A 21,674-nucleotide genomic window follows, 5' to 3' on the forward strand; every position below is an offset into this window, starting at 1 on the left:
TACAGCTATAATAATATAAAGAGGAAAGATTTGTTTTTTGTATGTAACTATAAAACTCAAATACTACTGAACCGATTACTAAAAATCTTTTCTTAGTATAAAGCTACATTATCACTAAGGGACATTACGAAGCGAAGTACGTGCAATAGTTAGTCTTACTAATATTATAAATGCGAATTAGATGGATTGATGGATGTTAGAGTTTGTAGCCTAAAATGCTGAACGATTTTTAATTTTTAATTGAATTTGACATAGATGGAGAACGTTGTCTGGAAGAATATAGGCTCACTATTGTTTTTTAATTCTGCGCGGACAGAATCGTCGGCGAAAGGTAGTAAAGACAGAATTCTTTAAGAAGTTTTGATTTTCCTGTGTAAAGTTCTTCGCTATATTTTTGTGCACTGTACAAAAGTGTAGTGACGTCATCATACCGAGGTACGAACTAGTAAGATTAAAGTTCAATTCATACAACAAAGCTCACTGTCGTAATTGGCATAAATACCATGTGAACATATACCGGTTTATACATCGCACATTTGTGAATTGAACCTTATAGGACTATTCAATACTCGTTAACGCGGACAGTTATGTTGACAGACAGTATAATGACATCCAAACTTTATGTCTGTTTGGTATTTCGCACGAGACCCTGCGCAGGCACAATTTTAGGTAATTAGTGGTCATAGAAAGATGTGTAGCCTAAGTTACATACAGCTTCATATTACGGACCCAGGAACCGCTTTCTTTTATCCGGGGTGAGCCCACCAACCTGCTCAGACATGCACTCAAGTCGCCAGAATATTTGAATCTTGTTATACAAGCCATCACGTACTAGTTTCCCTTGTCATTAACTCATCCAAGCCATGTTTCCATTAACATTATGCCAACCGGTAGGCTATGTTGTCGCTTCATAAAAAGTGAAGATATGAGAGTAAGTATCTATTACCAGTTCTTAAGATAAACTCGTATTAGGGTCTGTAGTTACCTTTTCTCACGTAGTAGTCACATCTTAAAAAATAATTCTTAAATATATAGTTAGTAAAGCTGTAGCTGTTAAGACATTATGTAAAATAGTAAAAAGTGTTTTTCGCAACTTTAGAGGGTTTACGTTCACAAGGGGAACCTTCACAAAAAAACATCTAAAAATCTCAGTATTTGTGTACATACATTTATGGTAAAGAAATAAACCTTAGGAAAACAAACTATTTCAATGATGTTTGAAATTAAAAAAGCAGCGACATTTCTCCAACTGACGAAATTCGTACCGGAAATAACTCTAACCAATAAAATATGAGGACATCCGAGACGTAATATGAATGTATCCAAAACTTTTACATAAACATTAAAAAGATATTTCATAAAAATGTGAACATGGGACACATAATCTAGTTTCTTCACGCCTATAAATAAAAAATATAAATTGTGACAATTTTATTTACTATGCTACAATTTAATTCAAACGAGAAACTTTCTGCAAAAACAAAGTTCTGAGGAGAAGTAACTGAACAACAAACTAAAAAAGTTTCCGTAAAGCGAAACATTTATAAAGCACACCAGACTCTTCGAGTATATTCAAAGACATTTATTTCATACCCACGTCGATAAAATGTCGTTTGATGCTCGCAGGCAATTAGCTCTCCAAAAACTTGTCAGAGTAACTAATACATGTGCTCAGTTTGCTGTACGTTCGATCCCTAGTGGGTAGCGAACTTAATTCCATGTTTCGACACGGGTCGGAGTTAAACAGGAAAACCTTTTTCATAGTTCACGAAATCAAAAACTCGAGCAGCAAAACGTTTAGCGGTATTAACTTCTAAGGGAAACGCTATAAAAACTTACGTTCCACTTCACTGAGGAATACTTTTTTTCACTATTTTTACTTCAAATGGAACAATGGTGTTTAATGACACAATAAAAGCACTTTTTTAGTTCAATTGAAGTACTCGTAGACATTCAACTTAAATAGTGTTTAATAGAACTTTGATAATTTTAAAGATTTGATATAATTTCAGGCAAAAAGACGAAAAAATGCTTGCTATCATCGTCTCAGGTGTTTATCTCAATTTATAACATCAGTATGGACTGAACACTCTACATAATCTTTGAGGCTAATCTATGAACTCTTGCGAAGTAATCAACCAGGCAAAAACTTATAGCAATAGACGGCCGCGTTGATTATGTGGCGATTTCTTGCGATACTTTCGACATCTGAGGTGGCCCTTGCCGGGAAATTAATAACTAATTTAAAATACAACTTCCTCTACACTGAAATTAACTGTAAGAATTACTCGTTTTCTTTGTGCATCAGGTAAAATTTTTACAAAGTTATTTACGCGAAAAATTACCAACACGAATAATTCTTACATAGATTGATACTTTATTGTAATTAACATAATATGAACTATTTTTGATGTTAATCGTTTACTAATGGTTAACTTACACAATGCTGTTCTTAGAATTTAATCTGTATAAATAAATACCAAACTAACACCTTAGAAGTGTAGTTACGTAAATTCTTAGAATACTGTTTTGTTTGTAGTACGATAAGAAATTCGATAAGAAGAAAAAATAATTAAGAAGCTATTGTAACATCTGTCAATTTACGTCCCTACTGAAGAGCTCAGTCTAACCAAACCACACATATGTGTCTAGGCCTTATTCAAGCTAGTCCTGTGCGGATTGGTTGACTTCACTTGATTAATTTAAATTACTTTGTTGAAACATACATGTTTGTAAGAGGATAACTTACTTTTGTAAATTGTATGATATGAAGTAAATAAGACAAGAAGCTTAACATTATAACAAAAAGGTACAAGTGTCACCCCACACCACATTGTTGAAGGTTATCAGAGCGTAGACCGTTACGGTGCCGGCCGGCAGAGGGTTCACGGACTTAACGCACTTTAACATTTTAATTTACAGTTCTGTAGCTTGCAAATTACTTGTAAATTGCATTGATAATGTTGTTAACGTTCCATTATACGTACGGATTTAAATTTGTACGAATTCACAATGATAAAAAGGTAATAAATCCATGTTACTTTTAATTTAGTGTTGCCTAATAATATCCTATAAAATACTTGCATCATTCAAAATATGATCAAAAGGAAACAATGCTAGTACCTACCTAAATAAATAGGCAACCATGTTCAAACATTGTAGTTAACTACTCTATAAAACTAAGTGTTGTAAAACAATAATTACTACCTGACTTTTATTTAAAACAAAACGACGATTTAACGCTAGCATTCCATGAAAGCGTATTTATTTTCCTGGAATTCTTTTCACGTTGAATACAATGAAGGTTTACTAAATTCATACAAATGTTATTTATCATTAACGAATAGTTTAATGTTTATTATAATGAATGAATAGTGTAATCAAAGGCCTTGTAAACATTGTCTTTGATGTTGCAATACAATTAAATAGCGCAAGAGGTTTCAATATCGGATTTTGTAACGAGTTGCGTCTAAATGGATAGTGTGTCTTTGATGTAATCGATATTTCTACTATAAATAATATATCACGATAACATGTTACTTGTTCATTTTATATTTTTTATTTACATACTGCAGCATTTTACATGTAACTTGCCATAATACTAAGGTTCAAATTATAATAACAAAAATCATTTTTTTCGATATGGTAGAATATAGGATGCGAGAGATATCATGTTTTTGTATAATTTAGACGCACAGTTAGGTAGTATTCGACAATTGTATATCTAATTTGATACGAGCGCTTTAACTGACCTATACAGATGTTTATAAAATCACGTTGTCAAATGTATACAAAAGGTCTATACAAACGTATACGTCTAATACGTGGATTATTGCTTTGGCACGTGTCTTTACATACATGAATACATTCGTGTATGAATGTGCTAACATTAGATTAGAGATATTTAGTGGTTAATCTTTGTCGAATAGAAACAGACATTTTTTTTTAAATGAATGAAGTTCGCAAAGCACTTTTTAAAAACTGGATTTCGCCACATATAGTGCAGATACCATTGCACATAGTTAGTGCATTTGTACATGCGTTGTCTATCTTTAATCGGAGAGGCAGGAACGCTCACAAAGAGAATATGTCTCCTTCCTATGCATCTCTACTGTAAAACATAGCAGATCGATTAAAGAGGGATTCTTTGCCTTTTTTACCACGTCAGATGAAATGTCAAATCGTGTTTTTCTTTTTCGTCGAACTGGCTTATAAGTCTCCCATTCACATTGTATCCAGTTACAATGATTTATCAGTGTTAAGGTACATTTAGACAAGCTCCTTAATCACATCAAGTACTAAATATTCTCTGCGACTTATAACCCGTGCATTTGATGTTATCTAGCAACCAGTTTTTTAACCTACTATTTACGTGTAAGCTTTCTTCGAACTCACGCGCCATTTTATCGCCTTCATCAGAGAACGTTCCTACCGGCTTCCATTCACAAAAACTGCTTTCTTGTCTCACGACTATTGTGCACGCGTGTGTGAATACAAGTATAGATACTTAATCGTGTGTTCCCACTGGTAAAACATGTCCAAAACATATTTTAATATAAGTTTTTCAAATAATACAGAAATATGACTATGCGATTTGGTATTAGTATTCTGACAGTGTAAATCTACGTTAATACTTATTGTTTCACGTCCTTTTATGTCCGACCGTGACTTAGCATTGACTATAGTTAACACAAAACAGATTCTATTTGTCGTGATAATTGACACTACTACTTGTAAAGCACGTATTAGAACATTTATCTTATCTATTGTTAGAATAACACATTTTTACGAAATTTTGAAAAATGAGATCTACAAATGTATTGTCAGCAAAACTACTAAAATATTACATTGTTTTTATGGATATAATACTAAAGTACCAGAATTTGGGTCTTGCCCTACATAAAAGTTAGCGATTACGTTCATATATCTCCATTTCTAGGCTATCAATAGATTAATTCAATTACAACGGAATTCTCACAATGTACCAAACGATGTAATTACGGTCAAATAGAGGGTTTGACCGAAATGCCGTCAGATTAGATAATCAATAAACTCTATCGGATGTGACGTTTAATTTATTTGAATTAAGAACAAAATAGATAGTCAAATATGCGACTGTCTAAGATTCTGAGTTATCCCTCCTCCTAACTTAATTTTTCTACTACCTTTAATACTAAGATACCTAATTATAATCTATCACGTGCTATCATTTTTATTATTATGCACTTTTAAAAGTAAATGCAACAATATACTTTTTTTATTCAATATTGTATTTTAATATCTATTGATGTGGCATAGAAACAAAACAGTTTTGTAAAACATGGTTTTAACTTTTATAAAGTCAAACAATCTTTTTTAAATCACATTTTTAACTTCCTACGCATTTCACATTTACTACCACTTTGATAAACTGACCGCATTTCCACGGTATTAATCTCAAGTGATTAAGATAAAAACAATATTAAAGTTTGTTCTCACATTATTTCAAGTACCCACTATAATATATGATGCGGTATTTAAAATTTTAATGTTTATTATTAAGGTAAAGAAATTCACTTCTGTCAAAAGCAGGAACGGTCGATTCAATCACATTTTTATGTATTAAAAAAAAACTGTTATCTAATTAAACTAAATGTAATAATTTTCATAAAATAACTACATTACAATAAGATTATTAGAATTAACAGCCATTTTAACAGTACCTTAGTGATAAAGATTTGCGTTACATTGTACTTATACGTTGCAAATTACCTTTTAAACCTATACTCTTGTTAATAAGCTTAAGTAATATTATAGCTTAGAGCTTCTGCGAAATCTTTTGTTGACAAAGTTACTTACTGAGCTTAACTGTAACTGACTATAGTTTTTTTTGTGTCTGTTGTTTTTAAAGTCTGGCGCTTACTGTTAAAATTACAATCTTTCGGTGAATTTCAAAGGTAATTTTTAGAAACAAGACGACCCTAAAAGCCAGATAAGATAATAACAAGAATTATAGTTTAGACAACATTTTTAACGCTTCATCGTTTCTTCTAGAAAATACTACGAGTTATTTATGTCAGTCATTACTTATTTCAATAACATAAAATAGAACTACACTAGTGTCATTTTGTTTACACGCTCAAGTACATTTTCACCGACATCGAAGCAATTAACACTTCATTGTGAAATGTTCCAAAATTCCTGTGTGACTACCCTACAAGCGGGCGACCACGTGCAGTAATGCGGCCATGAGGCCCCCTTCGTATATTTGTCTGTAAACAGCCTTGTCTCTGTGGGTGTGAAGGTAAACGCACTAACTGTAGTTTCTAGATAACGCTATGGTGACCACAAGGATAGGACATAAGCTGACAATAAATAATATATTATTTAGGGAAATCCTTACAGAAGATTTCTCAATTGGACACTAAAGGAGGCCACTTAATGAATGTGCAGCAGTAGTATATGAGTAGGTTTACAAGGATTTATATCACTCGAATACGGTTGTGTGGTTACTTATCACTATATTAAAAATATTGCTAAGTTAGGCATTAAACTCAAGTTGTTTTGTCAAACTTATGTATTACTAGTAAACAAGTTATAAATGGAATTGTCTTATAATTAGGCAATTGATTGGTTAACCTACACGACTTCAAAAGGCGTGCTAGGTGCAAGCAGGTGTTACACAATCAACGCGGGCCGCAGCTATCGACCGGTCACCTAACTGCATAAACCACTGCACTCGTACTGAAGAAGTTAACGCATCTTTACTTTTTACAGGGTGTCCATAACAGTGTAACAGATCACAGTAACTACAGGATGTGCTAAAACGTAAACAAGGGACCACAGTATCTACAGGATGTCCTAAAACTTGTACAAGAGATGACTACAGATCCTGTGGTTGAAAATTTAATATACGTTGCTATAAACACATGTTTCTTAAATGCCACTTTTATTCGTCTAATTTAATATTTCTACCTTTTATTATTAATCTCATAAATGCTACATTTAGGTTCTGTATGTAATCTAAACACCACTATAAGTAATTACTATGGTATTTGTTCGTCGTGTCAAATGTATACATTATGGTAAGCAGTTTGTTGGAAGGCGCAGTCTAAGGCACAGGGACATCCGCCGCATTCCAAAGCTCCTTTCACGCTTTACAATCTGTTTTATGTGGCGGCTTAACGTCCACTTGGGCGTTTCTAATCTATAGCAGGTACTATGTTATGTAAGATTTTTATAACATATCTAACGTTTGACCTGGATACCGATGGTGGTCAAAATAAGGTTTTGCAGACTATCTACCAAGTACATATGTCATGAAAGAACCCTGAGTATTCAAAGTTTTTTACATTTTATAACTGGTTGTGTATAACTAGTTACGCTACGCTTTCTTTATGGATAAACATTACCAATAACTGTGAATTCATGTATCAACTTTATAATGAAAATAATAAAGTTACTTCTATCAGAAAATGTTTTTCTTTACAATGCAGTACTACTCTGTCTTCCTAGAATATCGTTAAATATTACGAGGCTATATAAATTCTTTGTCTCATTGTCACATGTAATCTGATCTAATCCATCAGGGATAAATATAAATAATATCGATTATTGCTGCCTCTTATTAATACTGACGTAATATATTCAATCTGTTTGCATTGATCATTTATGACTTCTTAATTCCAATCTTCAAAATGCAAGCATAATGACATGAATATACGAAAGAATGCGGTCGAACAAGATTGTTTTAAAAAAATAATCTTCCTTGTTTTTTGTAACGCTGATCTTGAGTGACCGCCCGCGCGGGCACTCACCCTGCCCCCGGGCAAATATAACAAGAATTAATATTTTTTATTATTCTAAGAATTCTTGAACAGGGAAAATAATCAAAAAAGCCTTGAATAGTGTTTCCTTTGCTTTTAACTAAAATATGTATTTTTAAACATTAACAACTCTACTGCTAATTCCGTTCAACATTTCCACCCTTTTCGCACTCTGTGCTTGTAAAATTTAAAATAAACAATATAATATTTACAGTTAAACTTTATACACTGCAAACAAAAAAAAAATAAAACTCTTAGATTGAAACAATACTGAATTACATCGAAGTAAGATCCTTAAAAGCAAAAAATATAAAGGATCGGCTACCTGCCTGTCTGCCGCACAAAAGCTCGGAGTTTAGCTTATTTCAATGTCGATGACACAAGGCTTCGAGCGTTTCTGATTTCCTCATAAATAATGTATTTTTAACGGCTGATTTGTCCCAAATATGAGTCATAATGAACTAACGCCGATTGTTTACAATTAAATTCCAAAGTCGTTAATCGTTTGACCACTACAATCCTATCCAAAATAAATATTTTTTATTCGAAAGTAACGAGACGTGAACGTTAAACTTTTAATAATGTTAGGTTTATGGTTACAAAACAAAAAATTACTTTGAAATAACTTGTAAATAGAATAGATTGAATTCTCTGTCTTAATCGATCTTTAATTTGTAAATTTAAAAAATTCCCTGTTTTTTTTTTCATTAAACTAATTTAATAACTTATTATCTTTTTTACGTAGACATTTACCCTAATTTCAAAATAAAGCATAGTTTTTTAAAGTCGACGTATTGTATTGCAGAGCATTACCAGCAAATACCTATAAATAAAAAACCAAACTATTATAAAATAACCTAAAAATACCCGCCTTCACCTGTTGATACGCCACCTGGGACGAGTACTGGGGTGCATCAGTACACCCTTGTTTGCCGTACAAGCACAAATATTTACATCTTGCGTGACCAATTCCAGAGTAATACGAGTAAAGTTTATAAATGTTTAAACAAATTTTATCGGATTAATCAAGGTTAGGTTAAAACCTTCCATAAAAGGCTTTTCTTTATGCAATGACAATAATTATTAGAGTCTGAACTAGTCAAACAACTGTCTACTACAATATCCGGTTTCTCGTACCTTATTCATTCGTCGCATCAAATCCACTCGTAAAATGAATATATTTCGATTCATTTAAACTTTGACTCGATGTACTTTATTGAATCACAATACACTTCACACAGCACAAAACATAAATTGCCAAATTATTAAAAACAATGACCACTTTTTTTTCAATAAAAATCACAGAACTGCACGATTTTGTTTTCGACTTTTGGAGTCTTTTTATGTCAATTATATTTAAAAAAAATTAAATAACATATCGTTTTGTTTCATTACCGTAAAAAATCGTTAATACGATTATGTGTGAAATAACGCAACCGACAGTTCGACGGCGACTGGAAGTAGCATAGCATGGTACCTACACGAACCTAGCATTCAACGCATTCGTCGAGTGGGAGGTTAGAAAGTGATGGATATATCCAAAATGCTTTCGCGCGACAGAGATAACAAAAACGTCATCGCGAGTTTACAAGTTTCCCACTATAGGGCTACAAAATGAAAATGGTCATATAACGTGAGATAATCATTTGAAGACGGGAACATTTCTATTTGTATAGTATAATACTGGTTATACCTGTACTCAGTTGCATGCCGATAAGGTAATTTGAATACCTACAGAGTGAAAAAGACGGAGGTTTCGGCGGACTGTCTACACATCTACATATTAAAATTAATAGAAGACGTTTAAACCGTTTAATTTTCATTTGAATACTGGATTTTGTAACGGTTATAAACGTGTCTCATTTTTGAATTAATAAATCGTGCACCTGAGAAACTTTTTTCTTGCTGTCGAATGTATAAGCTTTCTACTTACGTAAGTATGTTTTATAATAAAAAATGTATTTTATACGTATCGGCGTAACGATTATTCATTGAAGAAATCGATCGTTCGATTTGTAAAATGATTCAGAAAGTTACACTTGTTGTAAATTTATTTGCCTTTCTTATTGGCCGTGTACAAAGAAAAGCTTCACTTTTACCAATTAGTTGGTTAGCGCACGCCTCAATGCGGACAGGCGTTGCTTTGTTTCCCAAAACAAGTGAAAATCTACTAGATATCGACACACTTCCGTACCACCTGTTGCGAGTTTCCATTGTTGCCGTACACACGAGGACGGAAAATGTTGACGTTAAATATTACAATTCATAATAGTTACTTCTACGTTTATATAAACATAAAAGAACAAACTGACTAACAGATTGGTATTTCAATACTTAGGTCAAAATAGAGACTGGTGACGCAAGGAGATTTTTTACGGGGAACGTTTAAAGCAAAGTAGGTACTAGGTACCAATCTTTTTATACCAACTTTGAGTAATTACATGATTTTTTCAGTCAAATGTCCTTCTTTCCGGTTTAGCTTTAGTTTAATAATAAATTTATTATAATCGATTTATATCTGACCTTTGTTGTCTTAAAAATTAAGTTTATTTGTTTTTTTTTAATCACAATGGATACTTATTCTTTGCAAAGCATGTCTTTGTTTAGTATTCGTATGCTTTCATTGTTCTGTGAATGTGCTCAAAGCTTTATTGTATTTTAGCCGGACATTACGCGTTGAGAGTTGTAAGTGAATCTTCATACTTTTTCTGTTTAAAATAAGTAAAGAAAATAACAAGTCTCCTTATAATTTGACATTTTTTAGAATGTTATAGGAGGTAGTTAAATCATTCATAAATAATTTATTAGTCATATGAAATTAAATTATATTTTTTAATTCGAACTAAAAAGTAAAAATGAATATGTAATAGATTTTACGTTTAATAGCAATAGAAAGTCGACAGATTCATTATAATTTCATTGTAAGAATAAAGTTTTTTGATAGCAAAATCGTATTTTATTTTTAATAATTTAAAATTCTTAGATTTCACAAATAGAAATCAAAGGTTACCAATAAACTATAGAGCTTTTATATTAAACTTCGTATCATGATATTGGCTCCAAACTATTATCCATTAATAGTATCAAATTATAGCATTAAAATGTTCTGCATACAACTTTTAAGCGTCAATAAAAACTAATTTAAATTTTCATTTAATTATGTATTTCATCTTTTAGACTCACAAACGCGGTAACCGTCTCTTTCTTTCATTCTCTAGTCGGATAAAATTAAGAGAACAATTTCCTACTATGATTCATTCGAGTTCAGTACATAGTGCTACTCAGTAGGTCTCAAGTGAAGGGATTGACACAGAAGACGTAAGCATTTTATGCTAGATGCCATTCGAATTCTCGAAATCGATTCGTCGAGTGACCTCTTTCGCCATCGAATAGTAATGACCGTACGCGGTTCGAATAGCTGTCGCATGTCACATCACTAGAATCGAGCTGTCAGCCGGTAGCTTGGGTAACTGACATGGTGAGAATGTGTCATCACCAAGCATTACTCATAACTTGCGGAACTCGATTTGTGGTCAATATACGATGTTTATAGCACAGTAAATAAGCTCTCATTCTTAACAGATACTAACTATTGCGTGATTTTGGGAACCTAATAAGGTCACAAATGGAAAGTCAAACTCAAGACAGTACAATTTGACGCAAAGGGAATCATTCCAAGTGTTAAAATTTCAAGACAGATTAAATTAGTTATTTCTGTATCCCCATTCGTAATAATGACAAAAGTAACCTCAAAACTTATTCGTATAAAATACTTACTGGCTCAAGTTGTTTTCTGTCGTAACCATAACCGTAATATGACACAAGTCGAGATTCGAATGCTGTGCCTCATAATGTCTTCCATTCATCTCATAATGACTTCGCTTCGGCGGTGCAGATGACTCACGCCTCAAAATTTGTTTTTTCACGGATGTCTCTATGCATTTTTAAATCCATTTATATAAAGGTTAACTCATTGGTCCATTAACACTTTAGGAAACTGTTCACACCTAAATCGTAGCTATATTATATATTTTTATGACGTATTGAAGATAATGTATTTGTTACTAATCGATTTCCACTTGTTTTAAATCTTGTAATTTTTTTTAAGTTTATTATCTGGAAATCTACTTATTTTTTGTTTGGTTAAACTTGTCATAAATACAGCTACAAAGAAGAAGACCTAAAGCGCAAGCTAGATGGCAAAATGGCTGATTGTTGTGAAAATCCATTGGAATAAGGCGACAATGAATCTTTGGGTTGCAAAATTCAATAAACCATCTGTTATAAATCTATACTGACCGTAATTCTACTGTAAACGTGATCGATACTATTTTAGCTGACAACTTCCAGGCTTACGTTTATTATTAGCTACTCTATTGACGTCCGCAAACGTGCTCACCGCTAACCAGCACTATCTCGTATTTCCTCACATCATTCTAGATATTATTAATGCCTAACTTGCAACTAATAAATATATCGACACCTGATAAATAAACCTGACTTCATGAATCTAATCTATATAATAAAGCGATTTTTTTTTCTCATAGGAAGACCCCTAATAAGACCGCGGTTAACAATATACTCCTTTTGTTTATTTTCCTTCTAATACCCTTCTAACATATATCATGGTAGTATAAGTTTACCTTAAAAGAAGCAAGCAAACAAAGCCCAATAGAAGCTGGGCGTGTAATTTGCGTGCTGATGTCACCTAAATTCCACGCAGTCTTGAGCCCACTCCAACTGTCACCGTGCACTACTTACACAGATATACTCGTACATGTAACAAGAATAGACTATTTACGACATTACTGGACTTACTACACTCAGCTGTTGATTATGACATTCAAACGTAATCTGAGCATTAATACGATATTTTAGTCCGGAATTCCAAAAACGAAAAACAAAATAAATATCCTGAAGATGTTGTAAATGTTCCTCCACGTAGTAAATGTTCTGCTCTGTCCAAAAGTTAGATTGAAAATTGTGTAAAAAAATATGTGCAATACTATTTTATGTTAAATGGGAAATACACATCAAAGACCGCTATGTGACACTTTCGTTCAAGATTGACGCGAAATCGAAATTGCTTTCCACGTGAAAAACTTCTGATCTAAGATTGGATTAACGACTGTCGCAGCCTTCTTTCCGATTGACGCTTCGATGCTTTGAGAAATATGACGCTATTATTTTCTTTGTTACATTTTGACTAACTAATATGGCTTTCTATTCAATGTGAAATCGTCATGATGTAAATCGAAAAGAAAGTTTTCTACATCTTAATGGAATGGGAAATGAAACCTAATATTTATTTACTAGTTTGATTGTATAGACGATTAAAATGAATATTATTATTGCCGTTGAATTATCAAATTAAAATAACAAAATGTGCTGCATGGGCGTCGCCAGCCGCTTATCTAGGTAGGTAAAGTTAGGGAACAGTAGAATGGTCTTATTTGAAGTAGTTTTTATATGTATTTTACAATTTTAGGGATTTTAGGCGAGACAGGTGGAAGCAGCCCCACTTACACCCCTGGCGATACCCATGGATGTTTTAAAAGGAACACAACGGAGAAAGACATCTTGTCTAAAAAGCGCCTGCAGTTTTTCAAGAGCACTACTTGTATTCAAAAGTCCACAAAATCAATCAATTGCATCAATAAGCATATTCGTAAACAAGAAAAGAACTGGCTGACATTTATAAATTAAAAATCATTTTAAAATACTTTCATCTTCCAATTAAAATTACGAAATAGCCCTAAGGGCGTGTAACCTGTCGCAATACTACGAGAAAGTCAAACAGGTAACCATGGAAAGTGTCTGCAGACATATAAAAAGACATTAATGTGATCATAAACTTGTAATACACGTCTTTAAACGATAAATATAAAAGCATCTGGTTACAAGTGGTTCGAAAGTGAAAATGTACTGTATTGTAAAATCACAAACATAAACAGAATATTAAAATGTCTGACGATGCATTTGATCCCAATACTGCAGTCGAATTTCAAAAGAGGACATTTGAGAACATAAACATCGTTGACTAATTTAATTTGACATATTAGTGCAATCAAATAGGTCACTTTATCTCGGTTTGCCTTATTTGCTAAACCCCAAATACAACATCAATTTTAAAAGAAATTGAATATTAGTTTAAATTAAATAGATACATATTTAGAATTACGAGGATCTTGGATCATTTGTAAAGTTGCATAACCCAATAACTTGTAAAAATCTTGTCAAAAAATAAATAGGATAATGAAATAGAGACAATACATCTTGTGGATATTTGCAACAATGTGTCTAGACTTTTTATTACACTATGTTTTTTTAAAGTACTTCTTTTAAATAAAGCACGTCGAAAAGAATACATTGCGTGTGGCTCAGCAACTAAAAATATGTATATACGTACAAAACCTCACGTGTATACATCACACAAAGCATAACTAGGAACGTCGGGTGTGAACAACTTTTATATTTATTTTGCGTGTTTTAAAAATCTCAGTGTATGTTTTGGATAAAATGTATCTACTATGGGACTGCTGAAGTCACCATTAAAAACCCAGACAGTGTTCCCGGGTAATTTTAATTAAGTATTTCTTAAAAGTTTTGTTCGCAACGTCAAGCTAAAATTCAGTAGTTATACTGAATTTCAATTTTGCGTCTGTACATTGTGTAATAACTAACTTTAGTGTGTATTAAATCTCTACAGTGACGCATTTAATATTCATGAACAAAGCCTTTCCCGAGTTTACCGGCTTGCGAGCACTGTCGGCGGTAACAAACGCCGCGCGGACAAAGCCGGGATCCCAGGCTGAGTGTAAGCCAGACGGAACCTTTGTACTGCACTGTACCTTTTATACATGACGTAACGCATCGCTGTTTTTTATTACTTTTAATATTATGTAACAGGTGATGTTACAGACGAAAGAAAATAGCAGTTAACTTATCAGAAAGAAAATATTAGATCGACCGCAAAAATCTCATGTTAGTAACTTGCTTCAGTGGTATATTATTATAAACAATCTGTATAGGTCAGCTAGAAATGTAGTCGATAATTGTAATCGTCTTAAACCACAAGGCAACTACTCTAGAAGTATAAAGATTTCTATGTTCTCTGTTTTCTCTTTCCTATACTAACTACCTAACTGGCAACACATCTGTATTCCACGTGTTAATCATTGCAGTTTTCACTAGCTACGAAACTTAACTGCGTCATTTATACAAAATGCTTGTGTTTGCTATGTCATATAAAAAATAACTGGCCATCAAAGATCGTCAGCACTTTACATTGACCAAGTCAATGCTCGTTTTATGATCTCAGTCTTAATAAAACAGCAAACGCAGCGGATTGTCGAAATATCGTAAAGATTTCGTGATCACTTCTAAAAAGTAGGTTATATTTTATCGCTAAACTATTTGAAAATGAAATGATGAGTGAATTAACATAGTTGCTTTGGAAGATCGGGACTCATTAAATGGAAATAGAATAAAGAGTAACTATAGCAAGTAAACTAGTAAAGTAAACGGATTAGAAGAAATCTTTAATTGTTTATAAATCCCACTAACTACACTTTGCAAAATTTTCATAAATTAAAGAGTCTATAACAAGCGACCATGCGCTAATTATTATTTTTTACCTCTTTTAAGAGCCCAGTAAAGTTATTAGTTATACTAAAAGTATAAAAATAAATTTCTTTCTTTCTTAATTTTCAAATTTCCTTTATAGAGCCATAGCCGCTGTGAAAATGTGCATGAATTATAAGTTTTCTGGTTAAATATCGTACAATAACTAGGTCAGGGAGCACAAAAGAACAAAAGGAAAATTTAATGCGCAAAATGTAGAAGCGGTTTTGTACAATATCAAATTATTTTTTAAAATTTAATTAGAGAGTTATTAATCAAAATTCTATGGCCCGTATTAAAAATAACGACCTAGCTTTTTCTATTGAACATATTTTAAATGTAATAAAGTAATTAAAATGATGTTCAACACCCTCTGCAACCTTCTAGTATTCGATCACCAATAACATATTTATTACAAAATAATTTCTCGAAGCTCTTATCTTATTGGTGTATGTAGTAGCGGTCGCTATTTTAGTGAGGCCGTTTTGCTCGTCTTTTCCTATAAAAGAAACTTACCATTCCCATAGATGTGAAAGGCAGTCGAACATGACGCAGCCGTGCTCCGCGCTGATGCAGGAGGCGGGCGGAGCTGACGCCATATTGTCGTGCCCATCTTTGTCATCCCACGGGCCCATTGTAACCTCAGTTAGCACAAAACATCACGATCACATCACGTCCAGCGGAAGAAAATAATTTCCGACAGTCATATCTGAAAAAAAAAAACAATCGATTAGCAATTTGAGTAATTCAAAACAAAAGAAATTGCACATAAGTAACGATATATTATAGTAAACCAAACACGTGACACATAAGCATAAGTGAATGAAGTAACCTGAATTGCCCTGTGGTCAGCTTATAAGAAAAAAAGCTGTAAACACAAATCATCAGAGTTTCTGAAGAGGCGCAATCTACCTTACAAGCAACAATACCTCAACCATTTTTGAGATGAAAACAATTTTTTGAAAAGTGAAAAAGCAAGTAAAAAGAATGGTCTATTAACAACATACTTTTGTTATTTGTTTTATTTAAATAAGAAACGTGGGTAAAAGCATATTGAAAATCTAACTGCGAATAACAAAAGATAAATTCCTGAATGCAACCATAATGCTCACCAAAACCACAGAACTTATTGTATTACAAAACTGCTGTCACTGCAGAAATATTTGTTCTACTACCTTTTTATTATTTAAAAACGTATCTGTGTCAACAGAAAAAAAGATACAGCTAAAAAATATTTTGCAAAGATCAGGGTAATGTTTGATTGTTGTTAATCTAAAACATATAGTGGGAAAAAAAGTAAAAAAAGCATACAAACGAATTGAGAACCTCCTCATTTTTGGATGTCTATTAAAAATGAACTCTTGTTAGACTTAAGAGTCATTGACCTTCGTCTTATCGGTCACGTGGTGAACTCAGTTAAGAATTTGACCGTTAAAGTCCCAACAGTTCATACGTTTAATTTACAATAGCTATACAATTTTACGTGTGTTTCAATTGTCAATATTTTTAAATTGCTTCTCATTGATTTAAAATTTAAAATCATTTCTAATGCATCTCTGTCTGTTACAATAGTATTAAAAGTCATGAAACTATTTTAATAATATCCTAAAGTCAACCAAGTAAAAAAGCTAGTGTTAATAAATTTTTACAATCGACATTCAGCAAACTGGAGTACTACGTAATTGGTTATATTGAAAATCAATAAAACCTCGTCTCGTCGGATCTGCTTCGAAAGCAAATTCATCCGTGAGGCTTAGGGTTTGTCTTAGTCTAGCCAACTTCAGCTCCCTCTTTGAATCGATAAAACATTTAGCGGTCGTTTGAGATTGGTGGGAAAAAGACGGAAATAAACCAGACGGAATATGGATGGATTGGTTAAAACGATTGATATTCAGTACATAATAAAGATATTTTATTTTGTCGTTGTTAGGAATTTTAGTTTTAGTTATGGTAAAAAGCAGGAAATTGAGCTTTTTACTGCAGTATTTAGTTTTTAATTTGTCACCAAAGCCATCTATTAGTATGGGTTCCTCTTACTCTTAGCTCAAAATGCTAATTCTACACTAAGGGACTTTTTATATAGATAAATAGTACGCAAATTACTAATTTCAGCATAGTCCAATTATTTATTTGGTTTAATAATAATATCAGCAAATAAAAATGAAATTGTAAAACATCGATCTCTAGATGTAAACTGCAATATTTCGATTGTTATAAGTAAATGATTACTCGCAATATAAGGTGGCAATTTATTTCACATTTGTATCGTACACAATACGTGTTGCATTGGCCATCATTAACTGCAGACTGACATTTCTTATTGCAATACATTAGAAATGCTAACGACGAAGAAATTGTGGCCTACCTAACACCTAACCTACACGTTAATTGTTAAAGAATTTAAATGAAAAGAGTCAAAGAAAGGCAAAATATATGAAAACAACTTTATTACAAAATAGCTTTCACTCGCGACTCCGTCCTGTATTAAAAAAAAACAAAAGTGAATAGCCTAAGTGTTCTTCCAGGCTATCCCCTACATCTATGCCAAATTTCATCGAAATCCGTTCAGCCGTTTAGGCTAGGCAAACTCTAACAATCATTACTCCATCCATCTAAACTTTCGCATTTATAATATTAGTATGATTACTCGTTATTATATGACTAGTGCCTTAACCTGACTATGTTCATTAAACAAATCAGTAGTATTTTACGTATCAACTACTCATAGATTACGGTGTTGGTTTTTTATGCAAATCATTTTCATTCAATAAAAAGAAATTTGCAGTGGTATTATAATATTATTACAAGAAAAAAGTAAATTTAACAACCGCTTCCGTTTTTCAAATCAATAAAAACACTGTTACAAAACATTTTATGCGCCAAGTAACGATTACTGGCAATATTATGAACGTATCTGACACATAACCTCAAAATTAACATCGCACTTTTCGTTTTATGCGACTGTTATTTGTGATCGTTACAAGAGTTAAGGTAGCAGTAGGATTCCTTATACCAAGGTTAATGTCGATAATTTACACTTTGACTTTCACCTAACGATAACGATTCACCCTTTCTGTCTTAGGGAGAACGCCCTTACCCACCCCTCGCTTGCTAACGTAGAGGTGAGATATCGCGTAATAAAATCTGAGGTCAACCGAAATAGGCACATTTATGATGTACCTAGGTACTACTTAGATAAAACTAGGTTATATGTAAAATTCTCTATCCGCATGGTTTGCTTGAATCATTATTCTTACTATTATATACTAGCTTTCGCCGGCGACTTCGACCACTTGGAATAAAAAAAAATAAAAGTGAGTAGCCTATGTTTCTTCCAGAGTATACTATACATCTATGCCAAATGTCACAGAGATCTGTTCAGCAGTTAAGACTACAAACTCTAACAGACATCCTTCCATCCATCTAAACTTTCGCATTTATAATATTAGTTAGATTAATAAGATGAGAAAGTTTAGATGGATGGATAATTGTTTGTAGCCTAAACGGCGGAACAGAACTCGATGAAATGCGGCATAGATGTAGAGGATACTCTGGAAGAACACATAGGCTACTTATTTTTGTTAATTTCAGGAGGAGTCGCAAGCAAAAGCTAATAATGGATAATTTAGCCTACCTTCCTTCGGAATAATGTGGCATTCTTAATGCTAAAGATTTCATATATCCTTTAAGTAAATCATAAACGTAATAAATTATCCTCTTTATCAGTCGGGTGAAGAAATATTTTGGATCATAAAAACCGAAAATAAAATAATTATAATATCTATTTGAAGTAACGATTAAAATGAAAGACTTATCTTGACGCAGACCTAAAAGTAGGCCACTAGGGCATCAAAACATACAGTTGAACAATATCGTTTCTATAAGAGAGTTAAAATAATAGTAATTTATTTAAAGTCATATAAATCCGAGTACTGTTTGCATAAAAGAAAGCAATAAGATTGTAAGAAAAACTATACAAATTTTAAAAATCGGCCAGTATTCCTTGGAGAGAAAAGAGCAATAGAACAAGAAGTACGCCATCACTGTTATTAGATCCGAACGATTACTATACTTCTGAATCATGTTTGTTACGAAATTAATCTTGTAATCATTAATACATACCTATTCCCCGCTTTGCTGTACCGCAAGTACGATCCAGTTACAAAACAACACAGTCGATTAAGGCAATGAAAAAAAATTAAATGTAAGTTATTAAATAATTATGGACATAGCTAATAAAAAGTAAGTTAATTTACAACTAATCAGAAACTACGGCAATAGAATTAAATGTAAAATTAAAATGACCATAGACAATAAGATAAAAAGTTAGCTTTCCAACTGGCCAGTTATAGCAATAATTCGGTACGCACGTACGCGGTGCCAGATGATCAGGGCGTGCCACGTGCCAGTGAAAGTGACCTAACTATGAGATAGCGGTACAATAGGTACCTGCGCTATAACTTCGACACGACAAACACAATCAGAAAGTAATTACAAACTTTTAGATTTAATTAAGTAATTAACATCGACAATGCTTAAAATCTTTAGCTATAAATTAAGCCTTATTTAAAAAAACAGTAGTAAGACATTCTCAATGTCACGATTTTGTATGCATGGTCACTTCAAAAGATCTTTTCTCTAACAGCGCTCTCGACTCGCCAGTAGCTCACGTTTGTAAACAGCCTGCCAAGCTTTAAAAGGCCATTTCGGCGCGTATGCAAGAATTATAATGACAGTTAAATAAGAAATATTAAAAAGTAAGAATTAATGAAAGGCTAATGAAATTAAATTTATTAGCTTAGGTTTTTTTAGTTTGCTGTATAATAGTAATTATAGGTTTACTTTTAGATAAACTAAATAATTATGTTTTAGTGCTTATTACATTTTAATATTCGAGACATTTTTGAAAAAGATGTTACATTAAAAGGGTAGTTAAATGTAACACAAGGAAGTTTTGGTTTGTATCACAATAGAACAAATAAAATAAAGAAAATACTCTATTATCATCATGTTACACACTTACAGATATACATACATTAAATGCAATCGAAGTTGATATTTTTGACACCTATACTAATACTTCAGAAATAAATTTAATTATTCGGTTGCTTGAATAAGCTCTAAATTAAAAAATCAAGTTAAAAATTCTATCGTAAATATTATTATGATTAAATTTTTAATTTGTATGAGGTAATCGATGTTAATGTCCAAAATTCATAACATGTAAAAATATTCCTAAGTTGACTACGCAAAAATAATGCGTAGTTCAAATTGGAAAATATATTATTTCTCATTTACCGGCGAAATACATATTCAACAATACCATATGAAGTAACAGATATTTCCAATCAATCAGTAACATGAAAACATGTCGAAGAATCAAAGCCGGGTATGTAGGTCATACCAACGTGCTAATAATTATGTATCACTCACCCGGTCCGGTCTTAAACGATTTTGTTGCGCACTTTTTATTGGAAATTAAAGTCTTTTTAACTGGCAACACAAATGAGTTTTCTTAATGTAATTATTTGTAACAAAGTTGAAAATGTAATAGTTATTTATGAGTTAAAAATTGATGTTTTATTTGAGCATATTTGCCGTATCGATCATGCGGCGCCCGGTCGCGCCGTCTCTCACGGAATGAACGCCACCCCGTCGCCCGGTGCGCGCGTTTTCCTCATTTTCCTGGGGAGGGGGATGTTCGCAAACTTACTTCGTAGTACGACGGACACTTCATTTACTACGAAACACTCTACGTTGTTTTCTATATCATTATTTATCTCGCTTCAATTCTATTATATCAGTAGAAAATTTCACGTCCACCTATAAACATTGATAAGTTGAGATGAAGCAAGCTTGTTATGACATTTAACATTTGACATAACAAATTCATTTACTAATCAACTATTTTTTTTCTTATCTGCTCTAAGACTTTGGCAAAGTTGTAAGTTATGAACACTATTTGTGCGAGACAGTTCTGACACAAAAGCTTGTAAAGTATTTCTATTTCATATGAGAAAATTAGAATCTAACGAGTATTAGTTGAAGTATGTAGATACATTCAAGCAAGTAAAGTTCATCATAATGATATTCCTGACCACTTCCGTGGGATCGGCGGATCAACTTAATTTGAACTTAATTTTCACGGGCGGCTGCCTGCCTGTCGCCAACCCTACTTAGTAGATACAGGTAACTAGACTTGAACGTTTTTAAAGTTAAGTGTTTTCAAGTATTAAATACTCCAAT

At 32.6% G+C, this 21,674-nt stretch overlaps 1 protein-coding gene across 8 annotated transcripts in view; it reads right to left on the reverse strand.

Moving 5' to 3' along the window:
• Nucleotides 1-21,674, reverse strand: part of LOC106104179 — a 49,256-nt gene that overhangs the window by 25,427 nt on the left and 2,155 nt on the right. For 4 of the 8 annotated variants that reach the window (XM_013284135.1, XM_013284138.1, XM_013284134.1 and 1 more), the window contains exons 1-2: nucleotides 20,862-21,051; nucleotides 15,945-16,137 (exon numbers count right to left, since the gene is read on the reverse strand). In XM_013284135.1, coding sequence (XP_013139589.1) covers nucleotides 15,945-16,063 — 119 coding nt within the window. In that variant the 5' untranslated portion in view covers nucleotides 16,064-16,137; nucleotides 20,862-21,051. Of the gene's footprint in view, nucleotides 1-8,942; nucleotides 9,250-15,944; nucleotides 16,138-20,861; nucleotides 21,052-21,674 lie in introns of those variants that run through there. The other 4 variants (XM_013284137.1, XM_013284136.1, XM_013284131.1 and 1 more) reach the window with 3 other exon arrangements.

The sequence above is a fragment of the Papilio polytes genome, unplaced genomic scaffold (genome assembly GCF_000836215.1).
Source record: "Papilio polytes unplaced genomic scaffold, Ppol_1.0 DF823691.1, whole genome shotgun sequence".
NCBI classification, from domain to species: domain Eukaryota; kingdom Metazoa; phylum Arthropoda; class Insecta; order Lepidoptera; family Papilionidae; genus Papilio; species Papilio polytes.